At 42.8% G+C, this 13,725-nt stretch overlaps 1 protein-coding gene across 1 annotated transcript in view; it reads right to left on the reverse strand.

The window, feature by feature from the left end:
* Nucleotides 1-3,181, reverse strand: part of CGRRF1 (cell growth regulator with ring finger domain 1) — a 28,864-nt gene extending 25,683 nt beyond the window's left edge. Inside the window, exon 1 of the mRNA XM_047079631.1 lies at nt 3,044-3,181. Coding sequence (XP_046935587.1) covers nt 3,044-3,147 — 104 coding nt within the window. The 5' untranslated portion in view covers nt 3,148-3,181. The remainder of the gene's footprint in view (nt 1-3,043) is intronic.
* Nucleotides 3,182-13,725: the final 10,544 nt, after the last annotated feature.

Genomic DNA, 13,725 nt, shown 5'->3' on the forward strand with positions numbered 1-13,725 from the left:
CCAACTGTTAATGGCAGAGTGAGGCACTATCTCTGTGGTGAGACAGACAAGAAAAAGAGTCACACAGGAAGCAGCAAGGCCTGGTGTCCTCTAGCCTTCCATTCTTCCTCCCCTGCGGGCAAAGCCTGCTTGGCAGCCAGCCAGCAAAGAAGAAATGTGGTTTAGAGGTTCTGTCCCAGATTCACATAACAGAATATAAAGAGGTGCAACAAAGCTGAGGGACAAAAGCTTCATGACCTGTAGTCAAGAGGAAGCAGGGAGCAGCTGCAGCGTCAGGGTCCCTCGTTATTTGAAACTGTTAAAGGAGGTATGGCATTTTGGTCTCCTTTCTGTACAGTGCCTGGCAAATAGCAAGAGCCTAATAAGCTACTAGAGCTCACAGAAACCACCACCGAGTTAAATAGAAATACCATACTCTCAGTGGCATGATTTTTGGCCATTGCTATTGGGATTCCAATAGTCAGATGTTCCTGTTTTTTCTCCACTCCCACACAGTGCAAGCAGACAAGGAGAACAGTAGAAAGAAGCAGTGGGAAAGAAAATCAGAGTAGTATTGAGATAACAGCCATTACAGCGAAGACACAAGACCAACAGGGATTATATTCGGGGAGGTTAAAAAAAATGACATGGGGGAGGGCGCCTGGGTGGCTCTGTTGGTTAAGCATCCGACTCTTGGTTTCGGCTCAGGTCATGATCTGACGGCTTTGTGGATTCAAGCCCCACATCAGGCTCTGTGCTGACAGTGCAGAGCCTGCTTGGGATTCTCTCTCCCCCTCTCTCTGTGCCCCTCCCCCAGATGTACTCTCTGTCTCTCTCAAAATAAATAAATAAACTTTAAAAAGAAATAACATGGGTGAAAAGCACAGTGGTTTAATGAGTTTACCTTCGGTCTGGGGTACTATTGGAAAGCTGCTTTTGTGATATCTAAATGGTTTTCTTTGTTTCTGCTCAATGAACCTGTTGCCTTGGCTTAGGTTAGCAAATAAACACTAGTAAAAAGTTGATCTACATGGGCAAAGCTAACCAAGGTACAGGGAACCAAGACTCAAGATAACTGGTTAGGTCTAAATCAGAATGAAAGTGACTGGCACTTACATGGTCTTGTGGCCTCAGCAATGCATAGCCCAGACTTCCAAAAATTCTACAATTACCTGGCCTTCTACCCTTCCAAAGTCATACCTCAGTGGAGTGGTTAGGCAATCATTAAGTTCTCAAAACAAATCTTAAAACTGGGCAGAGCCAGAATTTGAATCTAGGCCCGTCTGACTCCAAAGTCTGTTTCTTAACCACTATAAACATGAGGTTCCTGATTACCTTTACCCACAGATGCCACTGTCATTATCCATACGGCCCTCATTCATTTTTCTCTTCCCAATACTATAGATAGATATCTAAGATATCTAACTAGTTGGCCTACTGAAAATTAAAATTTAAGGATATAATGCAATGACCAACTAGTTACCTAGTGGAAGAAAATTACATTTAATGGAAGAAAATTACATTTCTTTAAGGGAATAATACTAACACTATAGTCATTAAGAAATCCTGTGTAAAGACTGCTTTTCTCACTTGGGCAACCAAGTTATAAATCCAATTACAAACTTTCTTGAAATGAACAATAAATAGCAATAAAATTTGATGAACCAAGAATAACACATTGTGTTAAGACTCGTCTTAGTCTTCTCCTACCCACAAACAAGGAATTTTGTGCTCTACTGCTGGCAGAGTGGGAAACAGTATGGAAATGTTAAAACTGTGCTTAGTTTTGAAAGATGGCATATAGTTTCAGAAACTAAAAAGGGCTTGTTTCCGGGGTGCCTGGGTGGCTCAGTTTGTTTTGTTTAGCATCTGACTTTGGCTCAGGTCATGATCTCACGGTTTGTGGGTTCGAGCCCCACGTCAGGCTCTGTGCTGATAGCTCAGAGCCTGGAACCTGCTTCAGATTCTGGGTCTCCCTCGCTGTCTGTCCCTCCCCTCCCTCGCACTCTGTCTCTCAAAAATAAATAAATGTTAAAAAAGGGAAGGGGGCTTGTTTCCTGTCTGTACAGTAATCCCATATATGTGATCACAGGTTATTTTAAAACTCATTTTACACAGGCTGAGCTATTCAATAACACATTTCCTCTGCCCCTCTGCTCATGTTGTATCTCTGAAACGCATTCTATTCTCTACCATAAACATTTAACTCCATTTGTTTCTCAAAATACTTATTCTTCAAAATCCAGCCCATGTTTCTCTCCTCAGTGGATGAATTAGAAAGATGGTTTCAACTAGCTGTATTCATAAGGCTTCTCTAAACATGATACAATGGCACCTCCTCAAGAGAGAAATTTTAGAATCTCTGAGCTAGAAGAACGGCTCAGGGATTATCTAACAGTCTATTCTCCTTGTCTCCAATGGGTAAACTGTCCCCACGCGTTAATATAACTTATCTCAAAGATCTTTTCTATCTCTAAAATTGTGACTTCGTAACTCTTTCGACTAAATATTACTCCAAATGGCGTGGAATTTATCTAGAGACCATTAAATTCTCAAACGGTAACAGAGTTCAGAGTTACGCTGAAAGATCTGAGGCCAAGTGCTCAGTTCTGGTCAGAACAACAATCAACTGTGTTTACTGTCCACGTCGGCGCACTGTAGCGCAGGTGACTGACTTCACTCTGGGCACACAGTAGGCCCCAATCCGGGACAGAAGCCTGCTGGACAAGCACTCTATTCCAACACCAAGACGAGGCCCTCACGAACTGCTAGACACAAAGCTGGGTAAAATACCTCAATCCGGCACCACCCCCAGATGCCTGCAGCGACAGGGACGGCACAGTGATGCACAGCAGCGATGCAGGTGCGCCCCGCACCTAGTTTTCCTCCAGGAGCCAGTAGGAGTTCTCGACACCAGCTCCCCCACAGCCACAGGCGCCCCAGCCCCACAGCACCCCCGCCCCGCCTCCGATGCTCGCCCCTGCCCCCCGCCCGCTGCTCTCAGCGACCCCACGCCCCAGCGGTCCGCCCCTGTGTTCCTTGTTTCTAACTACGGGGCACTTACCATCCCAATACCAGGCCAGTGGTCACGATGAAGCAGGTAAAGACCACCGCAATGTAGAAAAGCGGCGAATACTCATACAGCGTTACTAGAAACACCGCGGCCATCAGGATGTCCAAAACTGAGCCGAGCTCCAGCCACCCAGCCCAGCCCACCCCGCTGGGGTAAAAGCCGCTACGGCGCCCCGGAGCTGACAAACTTTGTAGATCCGCACTCGCCCCGGGTTCTCCGGCTAGTCTTCGGGGCAACCTCTCAGGCTGCGGGAGCCGGCGTGCCAATCACAACGGTGCCTGCAGGGCTGGCCCCGCCTCTACTGCTTCCGTCCCGAGCTATTGGCTTCGCAGAGGGGCGGTGCCTGGCTCGACTCACCGGATTGGTACCCAGCGAGCGTCTGTCTGTCCTAGAGGTCAAGGCTTTTGTGCGGCAAATTCTAAACACATATGCCGGCCATCTCTGTCCAAGGCTCAGGTAAGGTTTTCTGATGCCACAGAGAGGAGGCACAGTGAGAAATCCACGTCATAGAGTCTAAATCCCGCATATGAGATCCGCGGCAAATTTGGGAGGAGGAGAGCCGGCATTTTGGGTTCTACAAAGTGAAGTAACCCCACACCTGCTCTTATTTTATCTAGAAAAGTTACAATTATACGAAACACCGAAAGGAGTCTCGCAAGCAGTTTATGAGCCTTGCCAGCCTTTCAAGTTGGATTTCATGATAGAGGAAAATTAGCGTTGCCTATCAAGATTCTCATAGAAGCAAATCAACTGCCCTCCCACATCCCATTCCTTTTCTCCTCTCCCTACACCCCTCAAATTGAATTAGATATTTGAATATTTGTATTAATTTTTACTTTAATAATAATTTTAAATATGTATTTATAATTTTTTTGTAAACGAGCAGAGGCCTTTAAGTAAAGAAAGGAGCGAAATGCTCGTCTCCTCTCCTCATCCCCATACAGTCAACTCCATCAAGGTAGCCTTTCTAGAAGTCTCTCACAACTCCATTGACTTCGTATAGGTTTGTGTTTAGCCCTTAGGCCACCCCCAGTTACCACAGAGACAGGGAAATGTAATCTTTTATTCTCAGCAGCAACATCCCTTGCTACAAAATCAGAGTTTTGTTATCAAGGAAGAAAGGGACAGAGGACCATGGGATGGATCACTAGTAGCCCCTCCACACTCCCAAATCACTAGTAAAATTAGTGCTAGAGAAACACGAGCTAAATTTGTTCTAAGGGTTCGCATATATCTTGGCAAATGACCATGTATTGTGTACTCTCTGGAGTAGTGCTGTGTAAGAAACTTGCTTCAACAATATAATTTTTAACAACTACATATATGATTTGTGAAATTATATAGTTTATTTATGGTTGGACAATATTTTAAATATGTAAAAAAAATTTTATTTATTTTTGAGAGAGAGGGGGTTGGGGGAGGCAGAGAGAGAGAGAGGGGGGGGAGGGAGAGAGAGAGAGAGAGAGAGAGAGAGAGAGAGAGAGAGAGAATCCCAAGCAGGCTCCACACCGTCAGCACAGAGCCCCATGTCACGAAACGGTGAGATCATGATCTGGGCTGGAACAGAACGGAGAGTCAGACACTTAACTGGCTGAGCCACCTAGGCCACCCCTGATTTTTTTTTTTTTAATGTTTATTTTTGGGAGGGAGAGGGGGAGGGGAAAGAGGGAGAGGCAGAGAGAGGGCAGACAGAATCCGAAGTAGGCTGCAGTCTCTGAGCTCTCAGCACAGAGCCAGATACAGGACTCAAACTCACAAACGTTGAGATCATGACCTGAGCCAAAGTGGGATGCTTAACCGACTGAGCCACCCAGGTGCCCCACAATTTTTTATTATCATAAACAACATTGCAGTGAACAATCGTAAAGCTAAATCATTTCCGTAGGTGAATTCTTAGAGTTGGAAATTTTAGTTCAAAAAGTATGTACATTTTAAGCCTTTGGAGAAACAGTGTTATCCAGAAATATTGTACCGATTTTTGCTCCCACCCTTTCATCCTCGGTTTTGCAATCATTTGATATTGTCACTTAAAAATCTCAGCCAATGTGAAAGGCAATTTTATTGCAATAAACAATAGTTTTCATAATAAACAAACGGAGTTCCAAGGTAAAGTAGTATATTAAAAATATGCCTATAATTTTGCTCTCTCCCAAAACTCCACTAAAACTACAGTAAAGGGATGTAAAAAAAAATAATAAGTCAACAAAAACAGGAAATAAAATAAGAACAGCACATATTGGAAGATGGAAAACAGCTGAACAAGGATAATTCACTAACCAGGCCATGAAAGTCAAATCCAAAACCAGCAGTAGAGAAAACTGAGATTCAACTTGATTTACACTGAAAAAGTCTCAAAAAAACCAGGAACTAACACAAATTTAATTCAAGCCTTTATTTCCCGTTTAGGTATCTGCTACAACCATTCAAACATTGTTTCCAACATTGATTTTTTCTAACACATAATATACAATACACAGTACAGGCAAAAAATTCTTTTTAACACATATCTTTTACTTTTAAACATATATCTTATTTCATTCCACCACCCCAAATCCTCAATTGCCGTGCTGTATATTCTTTATGATCAAGTCTCAAGTTCCTTGTTTGAACCATCTCTACATGACTAACCTCTTACCTACTCATTCAGAAAATGTTGTTTGAGTGTCAGATATGTTCCAGACACTGTAGAAGGCATTAGGGATACAATAATAAGCCAAAAATGATTTAGCTATGTTCTCATGGAATTTATCATCTAATGGAAAAGACAAGCATTAACCAAAGAATCTTGAACAAAATATAAAGGCAAAATTATAATAAATGCCATTAAAAAGAGGTACATGGAGCTATGAGGGCATATAACAGGGGAATGGTGAAATACAAGGAAGATTGGGAAAGTCTTCCACGAAAAACAGATGATTGAGCTGAGACCTAATGGATAGAAATGTACCAGGCAAAGGGACAGGAAGGGAGAAAGCATTTAGGGCAGAAGCTACAGCATGTGCAAGGGCTCTGAGGAGGGAGAAATCCTAGCACACCTGAGAAAATGAAAAGCCAATGTGACTAAAGCATGGAGAGGGAGGAGAAACATGCTATGAGATAAAAAGTGGCGATAAGTAGGGCCCAGACCACATGAGTATTGCTATTTTAACTGCACAGCTGTACCTTTAGAGCAATGAGAAGCCACTGATATGATTGAAAAAGGAGCATGTTATGGACTGAATTGTGTCCCCCTAAAATTCATATGCTGAAGTTCTAGTCCATAGTGTGACTGTATTTGGAGATAGGGCCTTTAAGGAAGTAAGATTAAGTGAAGGTTAAGTGAAGTCATAAGGGTAGGAAGCTAATTCAATAGGAGTAGTATTCTTGTGGAAAAAAAAAAAAAAAGGAAGAGACACCAGAGATTACTCTCTCTGTGCAGGTGTATACAGAGGAAAGGCCATGTGGGACACAGTGAGAAGGCAGTCCTGCCTGCAAACCAAGAGAGTTCTCTCCAGAAAGTCTGCTGGCACCTTGATCTTGGGCTTTTAGCCTCAAGAACTGTGAGAAAATTAATTTCTTTTGTTTTAGCCACTTGGTCCGTGGTATTCTATTATGGCAGTCAGGCAGACTAATACAGGGAGTGACATTCTGTTTGCATTTCCAATCAGTCCCTTAGGCTCCTGTGTAGAAAAGCTATTGGAAGGAGGTTAGGATGGATGTGAGTGAATAGGGGGCTATCCATAAACAGATTCTTTTAAAAGTCCAGGCAAGAAGTATTGTTAATTCTGATTAGGATAGTCATGAGGACTTGCAGTGAGGTGGATTATTAGAAATCATCCCAACTGTAAGTGAAGACAAACAAACAAACAAAAAAACCACATACCAGTATCTCACTGGAGATAGAAAAGTATTTCTTTTTTAAGTGAAAGTCTAGAGGTAGATTAATCCAGGACTGTTATGGTGTCCACAGTACAAGAGTATCGGTGAGAGTGCACTGAGTGCAAGGGACTCAGGCTTCTATTTTGTTCCACCATGTGTAGCCCCATCCCTAAGATCACCTCCTGTTTAAGATGCTTGTTGTAGCTTTAGCCACCGTTTCCATATTCTTGTTAGCAGGAAGGAGCAGGGGCACCTGGGTGGCTTAGTCAGTTGAGCATCCGGCTTCAGCTCAGGTCATGATCTCATGGTTCATGGGTTCGAGCCCTGCATCAGGCTCTGTGCTGACAGCTCGGAGCCTGGAGCCTGCTTCAAATTCTGTGTCTCCCTCTCTCTCTGCCCCTGCCCTGTTCGTGCTTTGTCTCTCTCTCAAAAATAAATAAACATTAAAAATTTTGTTTAAAAAAGGAATGAGGAAAGAGAGGGAGAATGAGAAAACACTTAATTTAAGGAAACTCTAAGGATACATCCCTCATTCCATTGGCCACAACTCAGCCTGGTGTCTACCTTTAACTGGAAAGGAGGTTGGAAAATGCAGTCTTTGTTCAGGGTAGTCACCTCTGCTGTTGAACACTATTGCTGCTGTTCATGATGGTGTAGAGCCAAATGCAAATCCTCTCCTTCTTTCTTAAAGGGAAAGTGGACTACCAATTCCAGTCCCTTCAGGTTCTCCAATACCATACCTATTTGGATGCTACAGCTCCTTCCAGGCCCCACCCCTTTCCCAATCTGAGACTGCAGTCTGGAGGGGAAGCTGGAACAGGTTGGATTTGACGGAAGGCTGCACTTAGGCCCCTCCTTCTTGTCACACTCCACCACATTGGAAGGGAAAGACTTCCTTCCTCTCCTTCGCACGTGGCAGATACATGCCTTCTGTCATGACCTCAGTTTCCTCTACCACATGGCATATACTAAATGCCACTTTTAATTTTGCCATGGCCAGGACTTTGAAATGTTAATAGAGCTCTAAAATTTGATAAAACCTTTCTCTGTAGCGTCTGCTTTTTCTAGTTTACTGTGTTTCTGGGGACTCAAAAATCCCTTTTTGGCAGTTGAAAGCTGCTTGCTCTCTTTTGCGTTCCCAACATCACAGTTCTATTTATCCTTTGAAGTTTATACATGCTTCTGACTGACCAAGGAGAAGGTCTCAGAAGAGAAATGCAGGAAAATATGAATGTGGTTTTAAAAATTATTATCTGCATTATATATTTTTCTTGGAGCTACTAACCCTTTCATTTTATATGGCCTTTCTCTAGCCCACATTATTTCTTGGAAGAGCAAATTTATCTCTATTTTGAGGACACCAGTAGGAGGAACGTAATAAGCATCATAACTTTGAGACAGGCACTGCACAACAGAACTGAATGAATGTGCAATTTAGGTCTGGTCCCATAGACGACAGGAATTGTGAAAAATCTTGTAGTACCTTGGCAGAACTTAACTCTTTCTTGCTCATTGAACTTCCTAAGCGTCTCTAGTAAAAACCTCTCGTGATCTTAGCTGTTGGGCTTCTGCCATCTATACATACTATGTGGCAGAAGGCTACCTGAAGCCCACCCCAACTGAGCTGCCACTGTTGATTTATATGGTACATGGTCTGTGGCCCAAAGCTTAGGACATTCACCTAGAACAGTTCTCAACTGGGGGTGATTTCCCATCCCTGTGCCCTAGCAACATTTGACAACATCTGGGCATTTTTGGTTCACAACGGGGGAGGTGCTACTGGCCTCCAGTGGGTAGAGGCCAAGGATGCTGCTGAACACCCTACAATGCATAGCACAGTGCACCCACAACAAAGAATTATTTAACTCCAAATGTCAGTATTGCTAAAGCTGAGAAACCCTGATACAGAAAAATTTTTTTGATTCTGGGCACTTCTCACCAAATCACTGGCTGTATGTGGATCCAGACCATGTCTTCCCTGGATTACCGCAGTAGTCTCCTCAATGGTTTTCTTGCTTCTTTATCTTCCATGGTCTATTCTTTTGTTTTGTTTTACTTTTTTAAAATTTAAATTTTCCCAGCAATAGCACTGCTAGGAATTTATCCAAGGGATACAGGAGTACTGATGCATAGGGGCACTTGTACCCCAATGTTCATAGCAGCACTCTCAACAATAGCCAAATTATGGAAAGAGCCCAAATGTCCATCAACTGATGAATGGATAAAGAAATTGTGGTTTATATACACAATGGAGTACTACGTGGCAACGAGAAAGAACGAAATATGGCCCTTTGTAGCAACGTGGATGGGACTGGAGAGTGTGATGCTAAGTGAAATAAGCCATACAGAGAAAGACAGATACCATATGGTTTCACTCTTATGTGGATCCTGAGAAACTTAACAGGAACCCATGGGGGAGGGGAAGGAAAAAAAAAAAAAAAAAGGACGTTAGAGTGGGAGAGAGCCAAAGCATAAGAGACTGTTAAAAACTGAGAACAAACTGAGGGTTGATGGGGGGTGGGAGGGAGGGGAGGGTGGGTGATGGGTATTGAGGAGGGCACCTTTTGGGTTGAGCACTGGGTGTTGTATGGAAACCAATTTGTCAATAAATTTCATATATATATAAAAAAAAATTAAAAAAAAATTTAAATTTTCATTTACGTACGATAAAATGCATTATGTTCCGTGTACAGTTCTATGAGTTTTAACAAATGTATGGAGGTCATAGGACACTACCACAATCAAGATACAGAATGGCAGCTCAATTTTCAAAGTCTTTATTATGTTGTTTGGGACTGTCCCTCACACGAGCCACTCTGGGGTTAATTTGAGTCTTGGCAATGGTTTATGTTGTAGTTCAGTTCTCCTAGGCTTTGCTATGCTTCTGTGGGTGTGTTCTGCACGTGTGGAGCTTGGGTATGTGCCCTGTGTCAGTTTCAATCTGTCCTCTTCAGGGCTTCACCTACACCTTTGGGCTCCCAGAGGCCCCCTCTGCCTGTTCTTCTAGCCTGAAAGATGCGGATCTCCAGAGTATTTGCACTGTATACTGTCCTGTAGTTGTGTGTGACTGAGCTTGTCCTTCAGGCGAAATGACAAGAAAAAGGTAGGAAAAAAAAAGTCACTGGGATACCTCCATCACTCTGTGCACAACAAGGGCCCCTTTTCAAATTTCTTGCATCGATTTTCTCTCAGGGCTTAGGTGCCTGTGCCCCTGCCCTGCTGAGACAGTGCTAACACATTGGTGTTGCCCTCAGGGCTGGGCGAGGAGAGGAAAAATGGTTGGGGTGGGATGGGGTAATTCCTTCCACATTTTCCTGTTACACACTCTTCCCTGATCCATCCTGCTCAGGCAATAAAGGAGAAAAAAACCAACTAGAAAACTCACTGGCACCATACTGGTCATTCTTCAGGATCTGCCTTCTTGTGGTGTGTAAGGCCTAAAATTAAGGTCTCCTATCATGTGCTGCCGTGACATTCAGGGATATTGGGAATGACCCAACTGCAAGTTGTTCTCCCTATTCTGCTCGCACAGATAAGGTTCCCTAACCAGACAACCCTCATCATGGGGACCAGACACAGTGCCTGCTCATCCTTGAGTGGTAGGTTCCAGTTCCCTGCCAGCCTGGGCACCACACCCTCTTGAGACTACAAAGCCTGCCTCACACAGCCTCTTCACTGTGCTCCCAAGGGCAGCTCCCTGTAGCCCTGCATGACATTTGCTGTCCCCCTCCCCCAGCCTGTGAGTACATGTGACTAAAAAACTGCCATCAGTCTCATCTGTCCAGTGTTAAGTTTTGTGTCTTTGGCTATCCCCATAACCCTAGAGCCATCACAGACCCTTCACAAACAGGATGAAGAGGAGGCCATCAACACTTTCCTTCTTCAATCCACTGGCTATTTTGTTATTATTTACTCTTTAGAGGCCTCAGGTAGTTGTTTTTATGTTCTGTCCAGAGCTTTTAGTTGTAATCAGTGAGAAAGAAGAGACTGCATCTTGGTTACTCTCTCTTGGCTGCCTCTGGAAATCCCTTTATCTCTATAGTCTAACCCAACAACAGAAGGATCTTCTTAAAAGGACACAGAAGTCAGAATGATCCTGCTAAAATGCCTAAGAGACTACATCATTCCCCTCCTCAATCTCTCTCTCTCTCCAATAACACTGTATCTTGACTCCGTAAATGCCAAAGTCCCTATGATTATTTACAAGGCTGTTGGACCCAGGCCTCCAATTTTATCTATGACCTCATCTACAATTCAACACAGCTCATCCACTCCAGTCATTTGATTGCTTTTTTTGTTCCCGGCAACAACCTGCATGCTTCTGCCTCCGGGGCCTTTGCAATGTTATTCCCTCTGTGTGGAATGTTCCCCCAGATATTCACATGGCTAATCTCCACAGCTTCAAATCTGTGTTCAGACATGACCTTCCTAGTGAGGACTAGGACTACTACCCTAGTTAAAATCACAAATCCCTCATCCCCTGTATTCCCAATCTCTCTTTTCCTATTTCTCCCCTACCCCAACACTAATCACCTTCTAACATACCATAGTGTTTACAAATTTATTATTCTTATTGCCTGATACGTCCTCCTCCCATTAGAATGTTAGTTCCATGATGGTAGGGATTTTTAGTCTGTTTTGAATCTTGGTGCCCAGGACAGAGCTGATTACATAATGGGCCCTCAGTAACTATTTATTGATGGAGTAAATGGGTGGGAATATATAAGTAATATAAACATACTTTAGCAAAGGTGCTGTTACAGAGAATAACGGACTTAGAAAAAATTCAGGCCAGAAAAGATTATTTTAGTTCTGATCTTCCCTCAATTTTTAATTAGAATTCTCCTTTACTATTGACCCTGATCAATAGTCAAATGCTTCCCTGGGACAAAACACGTTCTAGTGATCGCAACACAGCTTAGCGTTGATAGGTTCTTGACCTTTTTAGAGGGGTTAGCCAGGCAGAAAAGTTCTGGAAAAACATTCTGGAACTTCACACACACATATCTCCCCACCTCTGTGAATGACCCAAGCCAGAATGGCATTTCTAAACCTCCTTTAACATAGATACCATGTTGTTGTTGTTGTTGTTGTTGTTGTTGTTAAATTATGTTCTATAGACTGAGTTTGAAGTTTCTGTACATAGTCTATATTAATTTTATATCTCCCATAAAATAAAATAAATCATTTTCAACAGTGTCCTTTTCTTGTCAGTACACCCAGTGCAACCTCTCTTGGGTATAAAAAAAGACTAGCTTGGGAAATGTTAAAAGAATAGAATGAAAGGGAAATAGATATACTATTTATTGGGTGTGATGTCATGTAGCTTAATGTTAATTTTCTCACCTTTTCCTCTAATTCCTCCTATAGATAGAAATAGAGGAGATGGGAAAAAGGTGGAGGTGGAGGAAGAATCTATTTAAAGTTAAATATAATTGCTCATGGACCAGTAACATCATTTTCTCTCCCATCATTTGTTGGATGGTACTATGTGTCAAGCTTACCAGTCCTCTCTTCATTGTAAAAAGTATTATGGGGGCAGACCACTGTGAGGATGTAGTTGAATTGTGGAATTTCTAATAATTAATACTTTTATCTTTTCTAATTGATGAGAAAATATAGGTATTGTATCAAATCAGTTTTTTGAACCTTGTTTTAATGTTATTTACTAACATGCTAACAATTTGTTAAATTTAAACCTTAAATACAAACTTTAAAAAATTCTAATAATTCAGTTTAGTACTAACCAAGAAGGATGGCAGTGGGGGCATGTTCTAACAATTTGTTAACTTTAAATGTTAAATACAAACTTTAAAAATTCTTTTTTTTTATTAATTTTTTATTTAAATGTTTATTTACTTTTGAGAGAGAGACAGAGCGTGAGCGGGGAAGGACAGAGAGAGAGGGAGACACAGAATCTGAAGCAGTCTCCAGGCCCTGAACTGTCAGCACAGAGCCTGCTGCAGGGCTTGAACTCACCAGCCATGAGATCATAACCTGAGCTGAAGTCGGATGCTTAACTAACTGAGCCACCCAGGCACCCCCCCCCCCCAAACTTTAAACATTCTAATAATTTAGCTTAGTACTGATGAAGAAGGATGGTGGTGGGACCATTGTGGAGTTTTCTTTTTCTTTGGTTCTTTCACTCATTCAGCAAATATTTGAGCACTTATTATGGACCAGGAACCATGCTAGCACTATGCTGTAAACACCATGATATCCTGCCCCAGGAAGCTTATATTGAAGGCACCTGTACGAATTCTAGAGTTCAAACTTTACTTCTTCGAAACCACTTTTCTCATCACATTGAAAAATAAGCTTGCTCCAATCAGTTCAACTCCTACAGAAACTTCTTAAAATGTCTTAGGCAGTGGTTCATAACACCATGTCGACAACAATCATTATTCAATTATATTTCAATAAATAAACACGATTGAGAAAAGGAATGTATTCACCAATCCTAGATTGGGGAGAGGGGTTTGGGGAGGGGTTCTGGAGAGGATGGAAGGAAAGGCAGGCATGCCTAGATTTGAGGGAGTTCAAATTTGGTCAACACACATATTTGCCATTGAAATGATTGTAATCACGTCACCAAGAAATTGCTCTCAGAGTTTGAGGAAAGTTAAAGGGGAGCAAGGAACGGGCTTGAATGTGAAGAATGCCTTTTAGCACTGTGGCCCACTCCCAGTGAGACAGAACCTCCCTTCCCAGGAGCAGGAGCTGGAGCAGGCGGGCGCTCGCGTTCCGGCTAATTTTGAGCCGCGCCTCCCGCCGTCCGCCGTCACGTGCCGGCCCGCCCCGGCCGCGTTGATGGG

The sequence above is a fragment of the Lynx rufus genome, unplaced genomic scaffold (assembly GCF_022079265.1).
Source record: "Lynx rufus isolate CCGP_SWC_20201006 ecotype Redwood Valley unplaced genomic scaffold, mLynRuf1.p SCAF_17, whole genome shotgun sequence".
Lineage (NCBI taxonomy): Eukaryota > Metazoa > Chordata > Mammalia > Carnivora > Felidae > Lynx > Lynx rufus.